Genomic DNA, 27,002 nt, shown 5'->3' with positions numbered 1-27,002 from the left:
GAAAATGGTAATAATAATATCTACCTCACAGATAGGCTTAGAATAAACCCTTGTTCCAGTAGTTGTCCTGTTATGATTTAAATTTTATAAATATCTTTAATGGTTTCATAAGACTTACTGAGCATATTTAGCCATAATCTTTTAACCATTTTCTTATTTTTAGATGTTCAGATTGTTTTTAACATTTTAAATAATTTTGCAAATATGGATCTTGGGGTAGGAACTTTTATTCAAATTTAGATTTATTCCTTCTGATTGATTCCAGAAGTGGAATTAATGCATCAAAAAGAAATTTTATGACTCTTGATATGTATAATTGAATAGCTTTTCAAAAAGGCAAAAACAGTTTATGTTCCCGGCAATAACATATGGGAATTCTCATTTCATCACATCCTATCAGGGTTTTTTTTAATTTGCAAATTTAATAGGCAAAAATTGCTATCTTGTCTTAGTTTTCATGTCTTTGATTATTAATGAGGTTGAATATATTTTCAAGGTATTTTAAAACTAGTTTTGTCATTTTTCCCTTTTATGAATCATCTATTCCTGTTGACAAGCATTCCTAATCAAGCACTCTGCTTACCAAGATTTAAAATGTTCCTTAAAATGCTGTACAGCTTTGGCCAGCATGTAGCTAATGAAGTTAGAACTCTCAGCACTTTCTTCATGAGGGATGGTGAGTGTGAAATTAGGGGAAGGCAGAATGCTTACCTCTGTCATCGTTACATCTCGTTTGGAAAAATTTCCTTCATGAACACCTGGAACTACCTAAGAAGAAGGATTATACAACAAAAGATTACTAAATTCCAGCACACACTCAGCATTAATTTAATACCACATTAGTCAGGATAGGCTAAGTTGTGCTGAGGTAACAAATTAGCCCCAGCATTCCAGTGGCTTCTTATAATTTATTTTTCACTCATGTTACATGCCCATTACAAGGGCTGTGAACCACCTAGATGCTCAGGACCCTGGCTGAGAAAGGAACATCATCTCACATGTGCTGTAGCACATGTAATAACGCATGGCTTTCTTTACATCCTCATCAGAGAAAGAGAATGGATAATCACACACAGGCTCTTCTCTATCTCAGTCTAGAAATTTTTGTTCCCATTTCATTGGCCAGAACTTAACACATGGCACCACTTAACTGCAAGAGGAGCAAGAAAGTGTGAGTGAGAGGATGGGATATTTGGTGAGCGCTACTGTCTGTGTCACAAATATTAATGTGATGTACCAAGTTTTGTACTGAGTTTCCACAGGAAATTTACAATTTATGGTTGTATGTGCGATTTTTGTAAGAACCAGTCATCTGAAATGCATGTCGTTTACTTTCTTAATAAGTTCTCAAGGGCATATACTTTGATTTTAATAATTTAAATGAAACTGTAATGACATGCAACTTGATGTAACCTTAAGAGAACTATTTTGGGGCTTCCCTGGTGGCACAGTGGTTAAGAATCTGCCTGCCAGAGAGACTTCCCTGGCGGTCCAGTGGTTAAGACTCTGCACTTCCACGGCAGGCGGCGCAGGTTCAATCCCTAGTTGGGGAACTAAGATCCTGCATGCCCCATGGTGTGGCCAAAACATTAATAAAATAAAATAAAAATAGGAGAAGAATCTGCCTGCCAATGCAGGGGACATGGGTTTGAGCCCTGGTCCGGGAAGATCTCATATGCCGCAGAGCAACTAAGCCCGTGTGCCACAACTACTGAGCCTGTGCTCTGGAGCCTGTGAGTCACAACTACTGAGCCCATGTGCCACAATTACCGAAGCCCGTGTGCCTAGAGCCTGTGCTCCACAAGAGAAGCCACTGCAATGAGAAGCCCGCACACCGTAAAAAAGAGCAGTCCCTGCTCGCCGCAACTAGAGAAAGCCTGCGCACAGCAACAAAGACCCAACGCAGCCAAAAATAAAATAAATAAATTTATGTAAAAAAAGAACTATTTTGAAAATGTGTTCAAATAAATTTCCCTATCAAAAAAACTAAAGCAGAATATTAAAAAGCCAAATCAACACTGGTGATTTCTTAATTCTAGTTTATAAAGCTAACATAACTTTCCCCCTTTTCCTTTTGATACATGTAACACACATAAAAACTGCATAAAGCGTTTACGTCTAGTTGAATAAACAATTATAACACTAACATGTAACTACAACCTAAAAAGCATAACTTTTTTCACCTGCTGGAATTTGTATATTATTTTACAAAAGATTCCTCTTCAGTATGTGCTGTTTTACAAATTTGCACTTTCCATTACATGATGAAATAAGAGCCGTTTAAAGAAAAATAAGTTTTACAAGCGGTTCAGCAAAGTGGTTAAGTCCAAGGATTCTGAAGAAAAGCTGTTTGGCCTTGAATCTCAGTTCTACCATTTACTAGCTGTGCGACCTCAGACAAGTTGTTTAACTTCTCTGTACCTCATCTGAAAAATCTGTGAAACAATCATACTCACCTTATAGGAACACAGAGTATTAGATGATCTAATACACGGGAAAAGTTCTTAGAACATTGCCAGACAAATTTGAGTGCTCTTTAGCAGTGATTATTATTAGAAAAATATACCATTGAAAACCATAATTTTATTTTCTATGGAGTTTTTTGTATAGAAGTGTCTTTGTTATCAATATCAAAAATTTTAGTTAAATCAATTAATGTTACTCAGAGCCACTAGAATGGAAGCAAATTGAAGCATAGAATGGAAATCCTGACGATGATAAAAAGTTAAATATTGGCTCTACTTTTCTAAAGATTGAAAGCATTGCTAAAATTTTTCTTAAAATTTTATTCTTTCCCTCATTCCTTACAAGAATTTTTCCTCTTTAAACTAAAAGTCTATATTTGTGAGAATGATCAAATATATCACATTATTTTACTCTCCTAGGGAATGATCTATCTAATGAAGTAATAGAGAGTCAGCAAGAATTGATAGTGGCTTTCAAAACCTTTTGACTATGGTCTACAGTTATAAACACATTTGTCATCATGACTCAAAAACACACATTTCTTAGAAAACAAACTTAGGGTTACCAAAGGGGAAAGGCGGCAGAGGGATAAATTAGGAGTTTGGGATTAACAGATACATACCACTATATATAAAATAGATAAACAACAAGGACCCTGTATAGCACAGGGAACTACATTCAATATCTTGTAATAACTTATAATGGCAAAGAATCTGAAAAAGAATGTATATATAAAAGAATATATTGACATATATATAACTGAATAACTTTGTTGTACACCTGAAACTAATGCAACATTAGTTGCATTATACTCAAATAGAAATACTATTGAGTATTTCTCGATTATACTCAAATAGAAATCGATTATACTCAATTAGAAATCGATTATACTCAAATAGAAAAAGAAATCGATTATACTCAAATAGAAAAAGAAAATAAACCACATCTTACATATAAGTTATACACATATATAAACACACATCATGGAAATGAAAGTTCCGTGACATACGCATCTGACTTATTAAATGCAATGCACTCTAATATTTTTTCTTCTGGTGTGTTCTATTTTGCTTTTGTTTGTTTGTTTAATGTGCTGGTTGTGACTCTCTAAACTTATTTCTCAAACCACAACCTTGTACCTTGAAAGAGAGTGAATCACTAGGATACAGAATGTCTTAGGTCAGACTGCCTAGAAGCAGAGCCTGAGATTCTGACACAGTTATTTATTAAGGGTGCTTTCAGTAAAACTTTTAGGGGGATGAGGCGAGCAAGATAGGGAAGAGGGAGATGCTAATCTGGGAGGTGGCCTTCAGGTGACCTCCAGCCTCAGCCTGATCCTGCAGGGAGCTCTGGAGCATAAGTGGCCCCAAGGACAACCCTTTGGAGAAGATTTCAGTGGTGAGCAGTTAGCAGCAGCACCAGCTGGAGTTGGTAAAGGGATCCCGGGGGATTGTTAACATTACATGCTACACAAAATATTGTACCTTCAATTGCTCTGCTGGTGATTTTTGTATCTGGGTCTTTTTAGGAGCCCACCAATACCAACCTCATCAGAAATCACTGCCTGGTGCATCGTATATTAATGTAATATGGTGTGTGAAGGGGGTGCATCAGGGAAGAAATTCAATCACTATTTTATGTTATGCAACAGGAGTTGTTGATTGCAAGTGGGAGACATGGTATAAGTGCAACTTAAGATAGCAATGTTTATATGTGAATATTAATATATAACTGTGTTTAATTTTCAAGGTAAGTCAGTAGCTTGTTGTGTCAAAAGCTAATGAGAGCTATAATTTACAGAGCTCTTGTTTTGGATAAGGAACTTATACTCATTGTTTTACAGACATTAATTTTAAGGTAGCTATTATTATTCCCATTTTCCAGATGGAAAAACTGAGGCCTAGAAAGATTCTGAAACTTTCCCAAACTTATTCAGCTGGTAAGTTTCAGAGTCAGCCTTTGATCTCAAGTTGCTTTACCTGAAAGTCTTCTCCCTTAAAAACGACATTGGCCAGGTTTCTTCATGGTTACTTGTATCAGCACTATAGCTCTAAGCAGAATTAGCCACCTCTGGATTAGAAAGTATTTTGTGTTTTAAATTGATTTTCTTTATAGAGTTTCTTGTTTTCTAAAGACCATGCACAAGTCAGCCTGAGTACAATCACAGTGGAAGTACGAATATCCTTCTAGAGCCTGTTTTCAAATTCAGACATAATTAATAAGTAAATTAACAGAAAAATCAATGTATGCACACTTAGTCTCCATAACTGCTCTTGAGTCTCTCCATTACCTTTATGAAATTGAAGATGTTCTTGGTTCCTAGGGTCTGGTTTGCCAGTTCTGTCACCCAGCCAAACTGCTCTCTCATCTTCTCCATCAGGTATGTAGTGTTCTCCAAGTGATGCTGGGTCATCTGGAGAACCTGGGCATACTGCTGATTGGATATGTTGACCAACTCAAGGGCCTCATCTACTTTTGTGTATAGTTTAGGAACATCAGGACAGTCTAGCAAAGAAGAAAGTAACATGGTAAAGAAAAAGGTATGTGGGACTTGGAGTTGGGTGTTGTGGATTTAAGTCCCAGCCCTTAAGCTTTCTACTTCCAGTCTTTTGACTTTGAGTGAGTTTTCAGCCAGGTATGATCGTCATGAATGAAATGACACTGCAGAATGCCTGCTCACAGAGCCAGCACACACTGAAGATTTAAAATGTTCCTTTTCCTTGTCTTCCTTTCCATAGTGTCTCTGAAGGTCATTAGGGCTGCTCACTTATACTCTGATCAGGACACAAGGGAGATTGCACTTTTCTGCCACCTGGAAGTTGAGCATGGCCATATTCAAAGTGATGTGTCTTACTGCTGGAGGAATCCTTTAAGAATGGTTTAGGATTTATCACCCTCCCTCCCCTGACAGTGGAACTAGTTTTGCTCCATATGGTGGAGGCTCCATCAACCTGAGTGAGGAGATGTGCAGCAGAGCTCCCATGCAAGCTGTAATTGACAAGACAGAGAGAGAGAAAGAAACCTTTGTGCTCACAAGTCACTAAGATTCTGCAGCTCTGTGTTATTATTGCACAACAGTCCTTCTGAACTGAAACAGGGTTAAAGGAATTTATAGAGCTGCGTTGATGAGCATCTTGATACTCTGTAAAGATTATTTATCTGCAAACTACAGAAGTGTCTATGTGTTAGGGCATCTGGGATCATAAAAGATTGTTATTGTAGAAAAAGATCACAGGCTCTTTCGACTATGTCTTCTGCTGTTTACTAAGAAACCATGCCTTCAGGAAGATAGGGGTTGGGGAGAATCCACCAACCAGAAGCTAGGTGACTACCTCATCTCAAGTCTTAAAAATTGGTTATTGTTTCTTTTTGATATGTAGATATAATGCAAGATCCTCCAGCCTTCACACTTTTCCAAAATTTGTGTTGGGATCTTCAGGAAAGGGAGAACTTTGTACTTGCAGGTGAAAAAAATTGCAATAGTGTACATTTGAAAAGTAATTCAAGAAAATATTTTGAAAACAAAGAGAGTCACAGTTAACAAGATACATTATACATTTGAAAGGAGATCCAGATATTCTTTTAAAATGTCTTCATTTGCAAGTTTAGAGTTGTTAACTTTTAGAATAGTGGTGTAGTTTTTTTTTTTTTTTAATTATGGGGGAAGAAGGTGGTGAGCTACCTCATGATCTTAGGCAAGGAGAATTCTACAAGGGACACTCATTTACTCTTTTAGAGAGTGGAAAAAGATTTCCCTAAAATAAAGGTGAAACTTTGTGCAAAACAAAATTGCATGAGAAAGGAAAAAGTAAAACTATCTCTATTCATAGACGACATAGTCTTGTATACAAAAAATCCTAAGGAATACATACACACACACACACACACACACACACACACAAAACTATTAAAGGTAATAAGTCAGGGCTTCCCTGGTGGTGCAGTGGTTAAGAATCTGCCTGCCAGTGCAGGTGACATGAGTTCGAGCCCTGGTCCGGGAAGATCCAACATGCCGTGGAGCAACTAAGTCTGTGTGCCACAACTACTGATGCCCGTGTGCCCTAAAGCTTGTGCTCTGCAACAAGAGAAGCCACCAGAATGAGAAGCCTGCGCACCTCAATGAAGAGCAGTCCCGCTCACCGCAACTAGAGAAAGCCCGCCTGCAGCAACAGAGACCCAATGCAGCCAAAAATAAATAAATTTTGTTTTTAAAAAAGTAATAAATCCGCAAGGTTGCAGAACACAAGATCAATATACACATATCAGTTGTATTTCTATACACTAACAATGAACAAACCAAAAATGAAATTAAGAAAATTCCACTCACAATAGCATAAAAAGAACCATATGTTTATGAACAAATGTTTTAAACGAACTGTAAGACTTGTATTGAAAACTAAAACACGCTGTGAGAAAAATTAAAGATGACTTAAATAAATGGAAAAACATCTATTTTCATGAATGGGAAGACTTAATATTGTCAAGAAGGCCATACTCCACAAATTGACCTATAGATTTAATGCAATCCCTATCAAAATCTTAACTGCCCTTTTTGTAGAAACTGACAATCTGATCCCAAAATTGACATGGAAATGCAAAGGATCCATAATAGCCAAAACAATCTTGAAAACAAAGAACAACATTGGAGCATTCACACTTCCCAATTTCAAAACTTACTACAAAGTACAATAATCAAGACAGTATGGAATTGGCATAGGATAGATATATGGACAAATGGAAGAGAATTGGGAGTCCAGAAATAAGCCCTTACTTTTGCTGTCCATGGATTTTCAACAAGAGTGCCAAGACAGTTCTACACAAGAAAGAATAGAGTTTTTTAACAAGTGAAACTGAGACAACGGGATATCCAATTGTAAAAGAAAGAAGCTGGATCCTTACCTCATACCATATACAAAAATTAACTCAAAATGCATCACAGACTTAAACGCAAGAACTAAATATATAAAACTTTTAGAAGAAAGCATAAGCATAAACCTGTGTGACCTTGGATTGGGCAATGGTTTCTTAGATATGACACCAAAATAAAAAAAGAAAAGAAGAAATAAAGTAGACTTCATAAAAATAAAAAACTTCCATGCTTCAAAGGACACCATCAAGAAAGTGAAAAGACAGCACATAGAATGGGAGAAAATATTTTCAAATAATATATCTGATGAGCATTTGGTATCTAGAATATGTAAAAAAAAAAAAACTCTTACAACTCAACAATAAAAAGACAAATAACAAAATTAAAATATGGACAAAGAATTTGAATAGACATTTCTCCAAGGAAGACATGCAAATGGCCAATAAAAACATGAAAAGATGCTTGATATTATTAGTGATTAGAGAAATACAAGACAAAATCACAATGAGATACCACTTCACATCCACTCGGTTGGCTAAGATAAAAACGATGGGCAATAACAAGTGTTGACAAGGATGTGGAGAAATTAGAACCCTCATACATTTCTGTGAGAATGCAAATGGTACATCCACTTTGGAAGAGAGTTTAGTAGTTCCTCAAAATGTTAAACATAGAGTTACCATATGACCCATATATATTTCATGGTATATACCCAAGAAAATTGAAAACATATGTCCAAACAAAAACTTGTACACAAATGTTCATAGCAACATTACTCACAATAGCCAAAAAGTAGAAACAAACCAAATATCCATCAGCTAACGAACGAATAAACAGAATGTGGTATATTCATACAATGGAATATTAAGCAGCCATAAAAAGGAATGAAGTTCTGAGAGATGCTACAGTATGGATAAACCTTGAAAAAATTATGCCAAGTTAAAGAAGTCAGTCACAAAAGACCACAAATTGTATAATTTCATTTATATGACATACCCCGAATAGGCAAAATCAGAGACAGAAAGCAGATTATTGGTTGCCAGGGGCTGGGTAGGGGAAAGGGGCGGGGAATGGGAAATGACAGCCAATGAGTATGGAGTTGCTTTTTGGGGTGAAAATGTTCTGGAATTAGATAGTGCTGATGGTTATACAACTTTGTGAGTATACTAAAAAACACTGAATTGTATACTTTATGGTATATGAACTGTATCTTAATGCTGTTACTTAAAAAAATACACTCACATAATCAGTACCTTAGGGCATTTTTTTAGTCACCGTATAGACATGAGAATGAGTGTTTCAAGAAAAGGAAGAAAGAAAACCCACATTTAGCAGGTGTCTCTTATGAAATGTGACAATATGCATCCATTAGCTTTTGTTGCACAACAAACAAATATTTATTATTTCTCATGTTTTTGTGGGTTGGTTGGATTATTCTTATGTCTGAGCTAGCTCAGCTGGGGCTGGATGGTCTAGAGCCTCACATTTTGAGGGTCTCAGCTGGCATGGCTGGGACCTCTCATCTTCCAGAAGGCTAGCCTGGGCTTGATCATGCAGTGGTGGATAGGCTTCCAGTAGCAAGAGAGGACAACTTTAATTCACAAACACATTTCAAGCCGCTCACATTTGCCAATATCTTGTTGCTTAAGGACAGACCCATGGCCGAGCCCAGATTCTCAGGTTGAAAAAACAGACTCCAGCTTTTGATGGGAGGAGCTGCAAAATATTGTGGCTGTTTTGTCTTTAATCTAGTGTGCATGTATCACCTTCTGCCTGTGAGAGTTTTCAGTTTATACCTGTGGTTGCCAAGCAATTATTAACATTGCCTACATCACTTTCAAAAGAGATTCAGTTTAACTGATAATTATATGATCTCATGTAACAGAAACTGGGCTGGAGACAGACATTCCTTGGTATAAATTCCATGTGCCTACCTCCTATATTAAGAAATAAAATATAACCCAAACAGATGAACCCCCACTGTGACCATTCCACATCAAACTCCTTTATCTTGAAACTACTATTTTGAATTTAGGTGTATACATCGAGTACCAGTAACTGGTATGGGAAAAGAGCTACTTACAGTAAGTCCATTTAAAATTGGGACCAAAAATGCATGGTAAATAATGAAAAAAAAAAGATTTATAATGTTTTGGAACATATTTCGTTTATCTTATATTTTTCAAATATAAGATTATAATTACAGCTGTATGCTTAGTCTTAGAACAAAGAATGAGTTAAATGTTGATAAAAGAGACAAAATCATTGTTTGACAAAACATACAAGAGTTGTTTGTAAAATACTGGAAGCAACTTAAATGTGCTTCAGCAGGAGAATGGATAAATAAATTGTAATGTGCTTCCACAGACTAACATACAACAATGAATTCGTGAAATTAGAAACACACGCATTCACATGACTAAATCTCCCAAACTCTACTGAGTGAAACACGAAGGTGCAAAAGAATACATAAGCGATAACATTTATACTATTAAGAAATATTATCCAAAACTTGGAAACAATGCAGAAGAATGGCTGTGTGTCCTTTCAATGTCACATAAAGTATTGTCTAAGAGGTCCACCCAAAGATTACCTAATTCTCTAGGGAAATGATCCTTTGTCGGATTTACTAGTCACTGTTGATTTGGGCCAGACTCCACGAAATTAGATGTAAATTACAGATTGAAAAGTTGCAAATAATTTTTGTCCAGTAGAGACATAAATTATTTTGGTCTGATAGAAATCATAACTGCAAAAGTTACAGTTTTATTACCCTTCGGTACATCAACTAGTTTTATATCTAACTTTGCAATCTTACTTCAACATTCTGTCCTTGACTGTAAATACTTCAGTCTCTCCTGTACTCATTTAAACCAGCTTAATCATTCTGCTTGTTCCCTTATTAATGGAATCAATCAATCTTTTGAATTTTTTTTTTTTTTTTTTTGCGGTACGGGGGCCTCTCACTGCTGTGGCCTCTCCCGTTGCGGAGCACAGGCTCCAGACGCGCAGGCTCAGCGGCCATGGCTCACGGGCCTAGCCGCTCCAAGGCATGTGGGATCTTCCCGGACCGGGGCACGAACCCGCGTCCCCTGCATCGGCAGGCGGACTCTCAACCACTGCGCCACCAGGGAAGCCCTAAATCAATCTTAACACGCTCATTTTGTACTTGTATGAGTCATATTTTTAAGCTTAAAAGTTATACTTTGACAATATAAAAACTAAAAACATGTAAAACATTGCTATGTATGGTATATGTGTGTATGTGTGCTATATATAAACACATGATAAAAGTATAAAGAAACACAGGGAAAACAACAAGGTCCTTCTGTATAGCACAGGGAACTATATTCAACATCCTGTGATAAACTATAATGGAAGAGAATATGAAAAACTAATGTATGTATATATGTGTATAACTGAATCACTTTGCTGTACAGTAGAAATTAACACATTGTAAATCAACTATATTTCAATAAAATAAATTTTTAAAAAAGAAATACAAGGAAATAATAAGCACCAAACTCAAAATAGAAGTTTCCTACAGTGTGGGGAATATAGTCAGTGATGGTGACAAAGGTGGTTAAAAGTTACAAACTTCAAGTTATAAAATGTTAGTACTAGGGATGTAATATACAACATGATTAATATAATTAACACTGGTATATGTTATATATGAAAATTGTTAAGAGAGTAAATCCTAAGAGTTCTCATCACAAGGAAAAAATGTTTTTCTCTTTTAAAAATTTTTTTACACGAGATGATGAATGTTTACTAAACTTACTGTGTTAATCACTTCACGATGTCAAATCATTAAATTTATAAGTGCTGTATGTCAATTATATCTCAATAAAACTGGAAGGAAAAAAAAAACCCAAAACGATTTCCTTATAAGGGGATAAAGAGGATGTGATGTGGAAGGGGCACCAGCGGGGGCTTCATCTATTTTGGTAATGTTTTATTTCTTCATCTAGTATTAGGCACATGTGTTTCTATTATTTTATTCTATATACATTTATCATAAAATATAAAAGTTTAAATTGTATGGGAGGGCTTTCCTGGTGGCACAGTGGTTAAGAATCCGCCTGCCAATGCAGGGCACACGGGTTCGAGCCCTGGGCCGGGAAGATCCCACATGCCACAGAGCAACTAAGCCCGTGCGCCATAACTACTGAGCCTGTGCTCTAGAGCCCGCGAGCCACAACTACTGAAGTCCATGTGCCTAGAGCCTGTGCTCCGCAACAAGAGAAGCCACCGCAATGAGAAGCCCACGCACCGCAACAAAGAGTAGTCCCTGCTCAGCGCAACTAGAGAAAGCCTGCGCGCAGCAATGAAGACCCAAAGCAGCCAAAAAAAAAAAAAAATTGTTTGGGAGCACATTAGGACAGCCTCTCCTCTGTGTTTTTCCTTTGCAGCAATCAATTTATACTGCATGTATACTGTGTGACTTGATGTATACTGATTATTTGATGTGTTTATATTGTATTATCTGATTTCTTATATATTGTCTTTCTTTTTCCAGTTTTGTTGAGAAATAATTGACATACATCACTGTATAAGTTTTAGGTATACAACATGATAGTTTGGCTTACATATTCACAATATATTCTGAATTGATTACTGTTGTGGGTTTAGTTAACATGCATCATCTCATACAGATACAATAAAAAGAAAAAAAAATTCTCCTTGTGATGAGAACTCTTAGGATCTACTCTCTTAACAACGTTCCTATATATCACACAGTAGCTTTAGCTATAGTCATCATCTTGTACCTTACAGCCCTAGTACTTATTTCGTAACTGAAGTTTGTACCTTTCAATCACCTTCTTCCAATCACTTCCCACACACACACACCCCATCTTCTCTATTATCTTATGACAATCAGGGAGAGATTATTCTTCAAAGCTTTTAACTGGAAGTTAAAGGAAGTTAATGATACATAGGTGGCATGTTTGAGTGGGACTATTTTTGTAAGAGGTCAGTATATTCGTGTATATTTTTCTCTTGTAAAAACTTCTGTTGTCTGTATGCAACCTTGTAACTGTGACTTGAAAAACAAACGCTTGAATAATGAGAATCATGAGTACTTCAGACATTTTATTTAATCCTCAAAACACCTGTGTGAAGTAGCTATATTAATTTCATTTTCCAAATGATGAAACAGAGCTGCAGAAAGTCACCCAGGGAGCAATTCTGAAGAAATAAGACCCTCATCTGCTCTAATAAAAAGGTCCAGGGCTTCCCTGGTGGCGCAGTGGTTGAGAGTCCGCCTGCCGATGCAGGGGACACGGGTTCGTGCCCCGGTCCGGGAAGATCCCACATGCCGCGGAGCGGCTAGGCCCGTGAGCCATGGCCGCTGAGCCTGCGCGTCCGGAGCCTGTGCTCCGCAACGGGAGAGGCCACAACATTGAGAGGCCCGCGTAACGCAAAAAAAAAAAAAAAAAAAAAAAAAAGGTCCAGTTTATATTCAATCTCTTGCTTCAAATCTTAGCCACATTTTTTAGAATTTCCTTCCCTTAGGGCTTTGGCAAGGTAAAAAGCAGAAGCACAGGAATCAAAAGCTCTTCTTGGATTTTGCAAGAAAATTTGCGTTCAGACCCTAGTGGTTGGGAAGTGACTTCAGCTGGGGAGGAGAAGGGACATGAAGGTCGGAGGAAAGAGGGAAGGGCCGGTGGAGAGACTTTTTCACCTGGGGAAGGAATGAAAGCTGCTCTTGGTCAGATCTGGGAGGACGCGAAACGTGCTGCTCAGGGCTTGGGAGGAGAAGCTACTATCTGTATTTAAATACTAATTAGTAATTAACCCACCATCTGGAAAGAGTTAATGCCATTTGAAAAAAAACTTATTTGGCAAAAAATTTGCTTACACATTTTGAAGATTTCTTCATTGGTGGTTTTCTTTCTCTGCAGTAAGAAGAAAGAAGTTACCCTAATTTGCTGAGTTCTCTTTCGCACACAAGAGTGTTCGCTTGGTCTTTAACCATAAAAATTTTTCACGGGAATAATGAGGGAATTTTTAAAAGGGGAAAAGTAAGTTGACCTACTTTTGAATAATAAATGTTTATAAACCTGCCCTGAGCACCCCCAGACGGCAATGAGCACGCCAAAAAGAGCTTGAAGGGAAGCAAATGAATCCACGATGCCTGTAAAAGTGAGATTTGTGACCTCTGACCAGAATACAATCGAAACCCTGAGAACATAATAATCATTTACCTTCCCGCAGGTAATCCTGACATTTTTGGCATCTTGCGTGAAATTGGAGACATTCCGACGAGTTCTGGCGAAGCTCTCCGCACAGCCCTCGGCCCCGCACAGGCAATGCCGTCCTACTCAGGCCGCCCTGGGCGGAGTCTACAAGTAACAGCATTTTCACATCAGTGTCGTTAGAGAGTTTGAACTTTAAAGGCATGGATAGAATGTCATTTCTCTTTCTAATCAGCACTTGCAAAATCTTTGTTCTGTATTCAATCGTAAGAGTGCATACTGGTGCAACCAGTTACTAGGACAATTTGGCATCTATTAAAAAGTGCATGTATCGGGCTTCCCTGGTGGCGCAGTGGTTGAGAGTCCGCCTGCGAAGGCAGGAGACACAGGTTCGTGCCCCGGTCCAGGAGGATCCCACATACCGCGGAGCGGCTGGGCCCGTGAGCCATGGCCGTTGAGCCTGCGCGTCCAGAGCACAGCGGGAGAGGCCACAACAGTGAGAGGCCCGCGTACCGCAAAAAAAAAAAAAAAAAAAGTGCATGTATCCTTTAATCCAGCAGTCTCATTACTGTCATTATTACTCATCATTACTATTATTACTACTTGCTTCCCCCAAACCCCACTCCCCACACAGATGTTAATGCATATAATTTTATTTTCAGGAAGGAATCATGAGGAATTATTCATAGTAACTCTATTGGAAGAGAGACTTGATGGGGTGGGAGAAGGCAGCTTTCATTTCTTTTGTTCCTTTGTATATTTAAGTTATTTTAAATTTAGTGTGTCTTATTTTTATCATTATTATTTCTGATATCATTGGGGTTAACTAGATAGGGAATTGTAAGCCACTTTTCTCTTTGGGCTTCTATTAAAATTTTTTCTAGTAATTATTTTAATTTTTTCAAGCTGTAATTCAAATGTGTATTGGAGTTCCAAAGATATTGGAAATGTCTGTTTTTTAAACTGGGTAGTAGGTATTTATTACTATTCTTTTTTGCATTTCACATATATAATGTTATAAACAGTAAGTCAAAGATTTAGGAAAACATCTAAAGCAGATCAACTTTTAAGAAACTTTTTTTTTCCTGGAATAATTAACCATCCATATAAAAATGATGTAAAAAGAAATCGTCCAACAGCAAATTGACAATTCCCAATTGAGTGTTTCACATTAGGAAAAATTTGTTATTAATTTTTAACCTGATGATATTCTGTTATATTAAATCTTTGATGTTAAAAAAATGAAACATTTCGAGATAAATTGTGAAGTTTACTGGGACTTCCCTGGCAGTCCAGTGGTTAAGACTCTGTGCTTCTACAGCAGGGGGGCAGGGGTTCAATCCCTGCTCAGGGAACTAGGATCCCGCAGGCCGCGTGGCACAGCCAAAAGCAACAAACAAAAAATTGAAGTTTATTGTTAAAAAACCTACGAGGCATTTGCTAGATCATCTGGTGGGTAAGGCAGCCATCCACTTGGTTGAATAGGAGTCATTTTCTCCCATTCCCTATAGATTTAGTGGCATCTCCTCTCACCCCAGAGAACCCCTGTGAGTTCTACTGTAGAGCAATTCTGCATTATGTGCTGTTAATTTTGTCTTCTCTATTAGACTCCGAGTCCTTTGAGAGAGGGGATTTTGTCTTGTCATTTTAATCTTGTCATTCTTCCCTAACTTCCTCTGTCATTTCACTTAAGATATGGTAGTGCAACTGTTCACTGACCTGTTTTTCTTTCTCTGGACTAAACTCCTAAAAGTTAGGGGCTGTGTCATCTCTGTCATAATCATTGCTTATTCACAGCATCTAGATGAATACTTGGTATATTCAAGGATGGCAAATTGAGGGCTATCTGAACCAATTCCCCATGCTATACTCATGAGAGTAGCCCATCGCCTACCTTCGGCCATGCCAGAACAGAGCCTGAGGGCCCTTCTAGGCAGTTACTTCTAGTAAATCATCTACCCTCCCAACTTGCCTGTTTCCCCCATGGGAAAATTAAGGACAGCAAAATTCTCCAGGGCAGGATTAAAACCCAGAACTCCCAGCTCCCAGCACCCAGCACTGTGTGAAGCTACTACACCACAGTTTTACCGAATGGATCTCATCTATTCTCTCTAGGGATTTGTAAGCCAAGTGAGGATAACTGCAAAAGCTATCTTATTCTGTTTCAACAGATTCAGCAACTGAAGTCTAGAAAGAACAAAGTAGGAAAGAAATTCTTTCATATGGAGACTAAAATGAAACAACACTCAATAAAATTAAAAAATATATTAAACAAGATATTTCATATTTTTATCACCTTTTTCCTTTTAACAGTGTTCATTATTCAATTTTAGCTACTTTTCTAATTTTGGCTCTTGGGATGATGATGACAAATAAAGCCTATCTGTGAAGGCTGCCAGATACGTAGTTTACACTCAGAAGATATTAACCACTGTAATTGACAGGAGGCAGCTTTCCTATTGATATTGTAACAGATTCCACAGATTTAGTGGTTTGAACAACATAGATTATTTTACAGTGCTATAGGTCAGAAGTCTGAAGTGGGCTAAATGAAGGTGTTGGCAAGGCTGTTCTTTTCTGGAGGCTCTAGGGCAGAATCCATCTCCATGCCTTTCCAGGGTCTGGAGGCCACCCCCGCCCTTGCCTCCTGTTCCCCTTCCTCTATCTTCTAAGCTGGCAAAGTAGGGACAAGTTCCTCTCGTGAGGCTGTCTCTATTGATTCTTTTCTGCCTCCTTCTTCTACTTTTAGGAGCCCTTGTGATTTCACTGGAGCCACCTGGACAACCCCAAATACTCTCCCTACTTTAAGGTCAGCTGATTAGCAACCTCAATTCCATCTGCAACCTTACTTTCCCCTGCTGTGTAACCTAACATTTTCACAGGTTCTGGGGATTAGGATTTGGGTATCTTTGGAAAGCTATTATATTATTCTGCCTACCGCAAGGGGCAAAGGTTTATTCTCATTAGGTGGATTTTCTAGGGGCAATAGGTTTATTCCTCACCTACCACCAGTCCAGAAAAGTGATGGAAACTACATGCAAATACCCCACAGCCCCTGCCTGCCTATTTTTGATAAACTGTCCTCATGTGCTCATCTGGGAAGAGAATCACTCCTCTGTTGAGCTTGCTATCTGGTTAGGGTAGGGACACTGGAGAGAGAAGAGTATAAAGGTGTAACAAAGGCTTTTTTTGTTTGCTGTTTTGTTTTTGTTTTAACTTTCTGCACTTGCAGGGGACCCTGGATCTCTAGATTATCACTGAGGTGATGGTGGTGCAAGGAAGGAATTGACTAGTTTAGATTCCTCACGTAAGTGGGATATAATATTTGTCCTTCTGTGTCTGGCTTATTTCACATAGCATAATGTCCTCAAGGTTCATCCATGTTGTCACAACTGGCGGGATTTCTAGAAGGAGCCTGTTGCATTTTTTGTTAGAGAAAAGCATCCCTGTCCTTGACTTAATGTTCCATAGAGATATGTCCAAGGAAACACAGATTCTACCTGTGGCCCACACGGCAACTCTCGTTTCTGAGATGCTGCCTCCCAGGCTCTCCACAGAAGCCCAAAGAAGTTACCTCCTCTGCCTTAACAACATAAAGCAGCATTGCTTTTTCCAATATGGAATATCAGAGTGGTATTGGTAGAAGGCGATTATTATCATTTACAGAAATTTCTACAGTCTTGGGTTTGTCTCTGAGTATTTTCTCTGGTTTTGTGCATAAATGATGTGATCTAAGGGATTACAGTAGCGATGCAGAGGAGGTCATGGAAGGCACTAAATGTGACCTGGTTTTACATGGCACTAACTTTCTCCCCAAACTGGAAGTTGAGGAGCCTGGACTGATTTTAAAGAAACCCCATGGTGTTCAAGCAGAATAGAGCCAAGCATCTGCCTGAGTTTTAATAAAGGAGGCAACTGTCTTTTTCAAGTTCTCACCTTACCAGGGTTTTCTTTCTCAGCTTTGAAAATTTGCTTTAGAAATAGAGAACAGCCCCACAGAGCTCTTGACAAAGACGGGAGAAGGCTAGTGTTTGGCAGACCTCAAAGCTTTTTCTAAGACGCTGTGAGACTTTGATTATCCATAAACCATCACTCTCAGGAACATTGTACAATGACTTAGAAATGGCTACCAGTTCCAAAGTTAAATAAAACTCAACCTTTAGTACAGATATCTAAATAATCTTTTAAGCAATTATACCCCAATAAAGATGATAAAAATAAATAAATAAATAAATAAATAATCTTTTAATACTTGCCTTTGTCTTGTTTTGATAAATCCTCGATTGCCCTCAGCATCTCAGTAACTGTTGCACTGACACTTTGATAAATAGAGAGACTGAAATTACAAAACAGCTGGAAGAAGCTGGGAATGTCCCAGCTTTGCACAGGATGTGCTTTTTTTGCTGGCTCTTTGGAAAAAGCTGGAAAAAAGTAAGGCTCCATGAAGTCTGTATCTGACATGAAATATGATTGAAAAGCCTGGTCAAATTCTTGCTGCATCTGTTTGAAGACGTCAAAACTCCTGTTATAGAGAAATCCCACATCCACAGTCAGTTGGCTGAACATGTTCTCTATCTGGGTCAGTTGTGCATCTCCCTCAACGAACTTCTCACCGACGGGAAGGTCTTTTTCATTATCTTCATGGAAAGGAAACAGAAACTGATATATCTTCCTGAAAAAATGTTCAAGCTGTGGGGTGGGATGGGGGACAGAAATGAAATAAATTAATTTTCTTTTGGACTATTTTTTTACTGTGAATTTTTATGTCAACTTACAAGTAGTCATTCCAAATCAAGAACAGTTCTGGGCAAACTAGGAAAACGTGATCCACTTTAAGATAATTTATTAACATTCATGTACCTGGCTTTGACATTGACTATGGAAATAGGGTCTGAAGTTCCTCCTGGTTTCTGTTTGTCTACCAAGGCCTAAGAAGGCCAAGTTTTCAATATTATTGACAAGCCACAGTCCTGATGTACTGGTGGTGGTTGGCATGCATGGTTTTAGACCGTGCAGCCTGAAAACTGTGAAGAAGGCTCTTGTCTTTCACCTCTGCCTTAGTTCTTCTTTTTTTTTTTCCTTCAGTGGCATGCTATTCGTGTCTTTATGCTCTCCTCTCTCTCATCTCATAAATTAGTCCAGGGAAAAGATCAATACATTCACACTGAACTATAGATGCTTAATACAGCTAAATAGGTTACTTCAAGATGTTACATATTACCCGTGATCAAAGCCCTCCTTGGCTGTAGTCAAAGGAATGAAGCTCTAATTATAGAATTTCCTATTCAGGGGGAGATCTTCCAGCAGTCATACCATGTTCTACTTCATCTATGTGACACATAAGTTCGTGCCAGAACACAGTTGCCCTTGTATGATAGTGATATGACCCTGTTGTATGTTTTGGAATGTAGCAACCATCAAACATCACTGTGGGAGCACTCCCCACCCCTGCTCAAGGGCTGTTCAAAGAATTCTCCAGGGATTCTTAGAAGACTCATGCCTTTCTCAAAAAGTAATCTGGGTGGATCATCTGCCTCTCCCTCTGCCAGCTTCTGTTTACCTGAACCCAGCCACAAAAATGAAACTTTAAAGGCCCAAGAAATTGTCATAAGGTCACACAAAAGGTGCAGATAGGAATGGTCTCCAAAGCTCCTGACTTCCAGCCAGTGCTCATTCCAGTATACTCTGGTATGTTAGAGAGTGGTTATAAAAATAGAGCAGATGCAATTAACAGTGGAGGCAAATTAACTTGGCATATGAATTATCCTAGGGGTTGTTCCTTCTGTAATTGGGGAAGGCACTGCCAAGCCAGGCGCAGACTCTGATTACTGCATGCTCTGATATGTAGAGGGGAATTTCTCTGCATTGCCTACTCAGCCCACTTCTTGAAGGGGAAGGGAAATTCAGGCCAAGAGAAGAGGAGCCTTTTATGGGTCAGAGCTCATCCTAATCAGGTCACCACCCTCTGTGATTCCCTCTGCCCAGAAGAGAGCCAAAGAGGACAAAAAAGAAAACATGCCAGTCCTACAGGATGTGCATGGATTGGGGTAAAGGGGACGTGAATGTGGGGACGTGTGTGCACGGGCATGTGTGTGCTGCCACAAGAGGGCAAGCCCGTTGAAGGAGAGACTCAGGAGGCAGAGGATGCCTTCAAAGGCTTGGCCTCCAGAGAAAACACTAAAGCAGGTTGAAATCAGAGACTATAATGCTATTATTCAGAATGCAATTCAGCAAACATTTATTGAATGCCTACAATGCTTAAATGAAGGCAGATAAGATATGGTTCCTGCCCTCAAAGAGCTTACAATCTAGTGGGAATGTGTTCATAAATAACAAATACAAGGCAGAAAGAGTCAGGGTGTTTCTGAGAGATACACACAGTGTCCTGAAAGGGAGGGCAAGCACTGGATGGCTGTTCTAACTTAAAAATTATATATCCACAAGTGATTCATACATAAACATGAATGCTAGATTCTAGGTTGCAAAAGGCCAACATCAGATCATCCATATCTATTCTAAATATTAACATAAGTTAATTTTTAAAAGTAAGCTGAAGCACATACCTTAAGAACTTAGAAACCTTGAGCTCTATTTTTCCCTTACCTTGTTTTTCATAGAGGACCAACTGTTTTGGCAGGTTGTATAAACTCTCATGCAGTTACTTTCCAGGCAAGATTTGCATTCATCCCAGGAACCTGTCAAAGACACCTGGCATAGCCTTTCTTCCTCTTCTAGATGTTCTTGAACTTCATTCATAAGTTTCAGAGCCTCCTAATTAAAAAGTAGAAACACACACCCTATTTCCATTTCATGACTCTATGTGTTGTACCTTAGTTGATTTCACTCTTTACAAAATGTGCGTATTCTAAACTAAACTTCTGGGAATTCCCTGGTGGTCCAGTGGTTAGGACTCAGCACTCTCACTGCCAAGGGCCTGGGTTCCACGATCCCTGGCCAGGGAACTAACATCCCACAAGCCCTGTGGGGCAGCCAAAAATTAAAACAAAAACAAAAAATACTAAACCTCATTCCTTCTTCAAGCCCTTAGTGTCTGACAGATCCACCCTGAAGCTTTCTGTTAACTTAAGAGCACTGCTTGATCTCTATTGAAGACCGGGCAGTTCTTATTCACCTGTTAATTTGTACAGTCAACAGCTATTTATTGAGTGCTTGCTATGGGATGGACATTCACTGCCTGTGGGTGAAGCAACAATGAAGACACAGCCCCTACTCTGCTGAATGACTGTAACTGATCTGTTTACTTGTCTGTCTTCACTTCTAGTCCTTGAAGGATGTGGAAGATGGGTTTTTAAGGCTTACAAAGTTGACACATTTATTTCCTTCATTTATGCTGCTTTTAATTTTTGTGTGTTCTTAAACACTGCAAGAAAGCACAATTCTTGTGTATCAAGTCAAATCTTGTATATCAAATTCCTGTGTACTGTATATCACAATTCTTGTAGTGAGTTGCATCCTAATAGCAAAGATGCTGTATTCTGAGGGGCTTCATTCTTCTCATCCACATTCCAAGTACTCCCCCTTGTGGTGCCTGCTGTACTCGGCCAGGTCCCGCCCAGCAGAAGCGACACCTGTCCCTGAGAACGTCAACCCTGCCCCCAGAGCTCCCCCCAGGCCAGCCCCACGTAGACCCCCCCACCCCCGTCTCCCTGCAAGTGTGGGCTTCTGCAGACCGGCTCCCTCCAGGCCTGAGAAGTAGTTCAGGGGATTTAGGGGATATAATGGACCTGTCCATAAGGAGAAAGCCTCAGAGCGGATGAAGACTCCCTTAAGTGAAAAAAAACACGAGGGAGCACAGTTTCTAACATCAATGTAGTATGCACTTTTACCTATGGGAAAGGAAAAAGAAATCACCCTTTCCTGGCATATTAAGTCCAAAGAAACACCTGGGCACTGACAATCCCCGCACATTTCCTCTGCAGGGCTCGGATTTTTCAGCTGCCCTCATGGCAGAATCCTGGGGCTAAGCTGGGTGTCATTTGCTACGTCCTACATAAGAAACCTGGCAGGGCTCCAGTCTGCCAAATGCACCTCGTGATCCAGACAGGTTTAACTTGTCTCTTTGGGCTTTGCAGAACAATTTTGGAATCCTCCAACTTCTCAAGAAATGTTGCCTCACCAGGACAGGCAACAGTACTGCCCAGATTTTCTCAATCAGTCTTTTAAATATTCTGCCCATTGTCACTATAAACTGAAATCTCAATATTTCCAATTACAAACTACACTCACTGTGGACCCTTGGGCAAATTATTTAACATCTCTGAGCCCATGTCTCCTTCTTAGCAAATAGGAATAACTGTAGAATCTACCTCTTAAGGTTTCGTATTAAGTGAGATGAGCAAGCAAGGCACATAGTCCGTGATCATCTGATTTCCTTCCACTCACCTCCAAGAGTGTAACAAGAACCAATGACCAAATCACATGGCCCAAGTTTTGGTACTGAAATGTTGCCATGGAGGAAGAAGGTCTCTGGTTTAGGAATGCCTTGTCCATGCCTTCTGCTTCTCCCTAAATGTCCCACCCAGCGATAGATTCCATACTTAGAACTCTCTTCCTGCAGTTCAAAGTCCCACACAAACCTGGATGGGGGTGTGGGGCGTGGGGAATCACTTGAAGCTGCTTTAGGGTTTCCCACTTTAGTAAGAGCAAGTTTCAGATGCTCCCACTAAATATAAATAGGGAGAACCTGATGAGGAGGATCGAGATTACACTGGATCACCTGAGGATGGGATGTGTTTTGTTCTGGGAGACTCGGGGGCACCCACCCCATATTTGTCAATTCGTGATTTGTGTGAAGTATCCTTTAGTTTAGATTGAAAATAATTTTAGGGAGGGAAACTCAGGGTTAAACAGGTGTTTCCTTTTTTTTTGCGGTACACGGGCCTCTCACTGCTGTGGCCTCTCCCGTTGCGGAGCACAGGCTCTGGACGCGCAGGCTCAGCGGCCATGGCTCACGGGCCTAGCCGCTCTGTGGCATGTGGGATCCTTCTGGACTGGGGCACGAACCTGTGTCCCCTGCATCAGCAGGCGGACTCTCAACTACTGCGCCACCAGGGAAGCCCGGTTTTTCCTTTTTTAAATGAATTTTTAAATGAGTACCCAAACCTTGAGTATAATTCAATGATTTTTAAAAAAAATAAAATAAGTACATCTTAAGAAATAATAAAAATTCTACTAGCTCCTGGGATTCTTCAGGGTCAGAAATGGAACTAACACTTGCTAACCTGACTTACACCAAGCATTCTTTCCATAGCATGTGCTCCCTCCTTGGCTTGCCAGGAGGCCTGGGAAAGGGAGAAAAACAGAAAGTCACTGGGTCTTCCACAGGCACAGCGCCAGTGGACTTTCTCCTGGGTCAGTCATGACAGGGTCACAACATTGTAAAGCAACCATACTCCAATAAAAATTTAAAACAACAACAACACCACATTAATTAACATCTCAAAACTCAGTTTCCTTAGCTGTAAAATGAAAGTGATGGTTTACTCAGATGTTGGAAGGACTGCAGGTGATAATGTGTTTTATAAAGGGCCTGTGAATGATATCTAGTGTGGTTATTCCTGGTGGCCAGACTCACAAGCCCACCAGGGAAGAACACAGCTAGAGGGGCTTCCACATTTTCCTCATGAGGAGCTGGTTTTCATTTCCTCAAGGTCTTTTGATCTCTGCCAAAAGAGAGGAGGGCTTCCAGCTGCTGGTCAAGCAATCTCCTTTCCTCGACAGGGACCCTGTGTGGTGCAGGGAGAGGGACGGCTGCAAAATCAACCAGCTGTTGACAGGCTGACTACAGCTCTGGGGTCCCAGCCTGTGATGTAGCCCTGCTCCAATGGATCAGGGGACACCCAGTGGCCACCGTGAATTCCAGCAGCTCCAGAGCTTTGTAACCCCCAGCTTTATAGGTCTACAGGTCTAGGTGTAGATCAAGGTCTAGAGAAGAGATATTAGAACTTGTATTTGTGTTTTTTAAATTTAAAAATCAACTATGGAAAGGAGAAATGGGGAGTTGTTTAATGGGTATAGAGTTTCAGTTTTGCAAAATGGGATGAATTCTGGAGATCGGTTGTCCAATAATGTGAGTGCATTTAAAAATATATATTTCTTAATTTATTTGGTTGAGCCGGGTCTTAGTTGCAGCTCGCTGGTCTTAGTTGCGGCATGCATGCAGGATCTAGTTGCCTGACCAGGGATCAAAGCCGGGACCCCTGCATTGGGAGCATGAGTCTTAACCACTGCGCCACCGGGGAAGTACTGTGAATGTATTTAATACTGTTGAACTGTGCTCATAAAAGTGGTTAAGATGGCGAATTTTATGTTATGCATATTTTACCACAATTAAAAATGTTTTCATGAAAATAAAATTTAAAAGTAATTTACTCCCAATTTTAAAATTTAAAATATTCTCCAAATTATTTTTATAGTTTTGATATTCTCTATAAGGGTATGTTGGAAAATAAATTTAAAAAAATTTTTAACTGTTCTGAGTGTTATGTTAATGGTTAATGATATTAAACTATGAGCCATGCAATGTCTATAATTTAGAAATGTATTGAGCTTTATACTGTAACATATGAAGAGTTTTTAATATGGCCCATAGACATTTGAATATAATGTATATTCTCCATTGATAAGATACATAGTTTGGACAACAACTATTAAGTAAAGGTATTTGAATTTTAAAAGTTGATGAGGCTGATGTACTATTTCACATGCGCTGGTGCTTGTGTCAGGCCACTGTGTGTGGCCAGCTGTGTGTGAGGACCCTGCGGAAGAGACACTGGTTGCCTCTCTCTGTTCACTTGGAGCCAATTGCAATGACTTGCCATTTAAGAGAACTCAGGTAAATGATGTTTTTTAACTACTTTTAACTAAACTAGCCCTCACAAAATGAACAGGAGGCTTTAAAAGTTTCTTGAAAAAAAACCCCAGCAGATTAAAAAATATGAATAACTTAAGCTCAAGTAGATAAGAAGCAAATGGCAGGGCTGCCACTTTTTCATTATAAGCTCTTTGGCCTTGTGTCAGTAAAAATATGATGATCTAATCAGATTTGTCAATAAGCTAAAATATTTTCAAAATATCTAGATGATCTGAAATATGGACTTACATCTACCCAAGCTAATGATGATCCCTAAGTGCATTCTGTGCCTTGAGATAATAACGGTAGCAATTCATGTGTCTAATTTAATGAATAAATTAAAATGCATATATTCAGGAGTGGATGCTAACAATAATTATGGTAATAGGGATGGCAAAGAAAAAAACTTTGGAGGCCACTGATGTAGCCAAAAACTCCCAGACACTTTTGACACAATATCCCAACTCAAAAGGCACCAGTAAAGCATTTTTAAGAAAGCAGCACTTCCCAAACAAAGCCGAATCCCCCAAATTCCCGAGTTTGGAGGCCATCGAAGGCCTAATCTACAAGGAATATGTTCTTTGAAGAAATTTGAAATTTTCTTCAAACTCTTCCTCCAATAAGGGCTGCTCTCCAGAAAATCTATGATTAGGGTAAATAAGTAATTCCTCCAGTGCACTCAGACATGCACTTTTTATGGTCCAGATATAGTTAAGGACAGGTGTGATTTTCAATGACTGTACCTGCTTTTCTTCTCTGCATTTCTTCAGGGTTCTCATTAGGTTGCTATGTTCCTCCTCTCTTCTTTCCATCAGGATTTTCATTTGCTTCATGCCAGTCAAAGCCTTCTTCACCTCTTCATCTATATCTATCTCCCCAGCCTTGGAAAAACCTAAAAGATTACGATGTAGTTTTTTCCTTTGAGATCTGATCAGATTACAACGTATCAGAACACAATGAGTTCACCAACTTTTCATGTTCCCCCAGCAGAGGCTTAATTGTTTTTTTTTTTTAACAGCATCAAACTTTGAAAGCAGATCACAATGATTTGGGCTGTCAGCTGCCACATGGACATGGCTACCACCCGGGTGATATCTTCTGTTCCTCACTTCTGAACTGCTAGCCAAGTCAGAGTTCATTGAACCCTATTCTTATCATTTTCCTCAGGGCCTGTTTTCATTTATCCAATTGTTTTTCTTTCCCTTAAAACTCAAGTGTGTTTATATTAGAAGAAAACATTGAATTTTCTTCACAGACAATTTATATTAAATGCCCAACTGGGAATCTTAAACAGAGTGAACAATTTCCTTTTCTTTCAGCTTCAGTTGCCTTCCCAGGAGGCATAAAACCTAGAAAGCATCTTGTATAATGCAAGATTCTTTAATAACCTACTGGACATCTCTTACACCCCTTTAATAAGCCTTTAGCGAGTATGAAATTCATGGTTTGTCATTGTCTCTTCACAATAGCAAATGTGGCCACCAAAGGAGCTTAATCTGGCCTCCAAATTTAATTACAGATCCCCAAAAAAGAAACGTTTAAACTAATTTATTTTCCTGTTAAGTACTCAAAGCATATCTCATCAAGCAAAGGCCACAAGTTAATGAGCACAGACCAACCAGATTCAATGTCATTATAACCCATTCCTTCACTATCTCAAGAATAACTGCATGGATTACTTTAATTGTTTAAATTTTTCAAATGCTAGAAAAGAATTTCACTGTTCATTAAAACTGTGCTCAGAGGACACCAAACATCTGGATGAGACCAAGCAATGCAACTCAAAACGTTGGCAAGTTTTATCTCTGTGATGGCAAACATCTGGATATGTGGACCATTCTCAGAGACGCATTTGGAATTTTCTATTTTTATCCAGATGCTTGGCGTCTTGTCTACTTGGCTTAAGTGCCTGGAGAACATCTCACCGTGAAACTAGAGGGCATCCTGAATACGGTTATCTCTCAACTGTAAATCACCATAAATGCCAGCAGGACATGCAAACAGGAAAACGGGACACAGTGCAGATAAAAAAACCAAACATTACCCTTCAGGCCTCCATGGATAGCAGTCTTGTCCTTCCACGTAGGTGCACAATGACAATCTTTCAACCACAGCAGATACACAATAAACACCAAGAGTGGCAGCTTCATGTTTCCGTTGTGACTGCAAAGGAAAAATAAACCTGCATCAAATGCCTTAGGTTAAGTTAGTTTCTACTGGCATCAATTGAAAACACATGGTGATCCAAAGCATTTTGCTGTCAGTTTTTCTTTATGACTTTAGACAATGTATGCTGATATGGCTGAGACATAAGGAAACCTGAAATCTAAATAAATTTTTTAAAAAGACGACCCAAGTCCCTATTTTGTTTACATTCTTCCTGACAGTTAAATAAGGTCATCATCTGAAGCATTTGAAATTTAGGGCAACCAATAGCATGGATAACAGCCCCATAGAATCCAAACTACATTTTATTTCCTTGTCAACAGTAAATATTCCCAAACACAGAATTAGGTATGTCAAAGGGACTGTTTTTTCCAAAATTCAGAGTCCACAAGTAAGTTTTAACCTAAATGGCTTACTACTTATTTTT

At 39.1% G+C, this 27,002-nt stretch overlaps 1 protein-coding gene across 1 annotated transcript; it reads right to left on the bottom strand.

Annotated features, from left to right (window-relative positions):
• Window positions 1-579: 579 nt before the first annotated feature.
• On the bottom strand, window positions 580-26,565 carry CLUL1 (clusterin like 1). The gene is made up of 7 exons (XM_032603393.1): window positions 26,454-26,565; window positions 25,153-25,301; window positions 20,140-20,307; window positions 17,793-18,225; window positions 13,546-13,683; window positions 4,757-4,971; window positions 580-768 (listed from the first exon to the last, which is right to left on the bottom strand). Exons 1-7 carry the CDS (start codon window positions 26,557-26,559, stop codon window positions 580-582), a joined length of 1,398 nt encoding a protein of 465 aa, XP_032459284.1. The 5' UTR covers window positions 26,560-26,565.
• Between the last annotated feature and the right edge of the window lie 437 nt (window positions 26,566-27,002).

Source organism: Phocoena sinus, chromosome 14, assembly GCF_008692025.1.
Source record: "Phocoena sinus isolate mPhoSin1 chromosome 14, mPhoSin1.pri, whole genome shotgun sequence".
NCBI classification, from domain to species: Eukaryota; Metazoa; Chordata; class Mammalia; order Artiodactyla; family Phocoenidae; genus Phocoena; species Phocoena sinus.
This window is presented reverse-complemented; position numbering and strand designations above follow the sequence as displayed.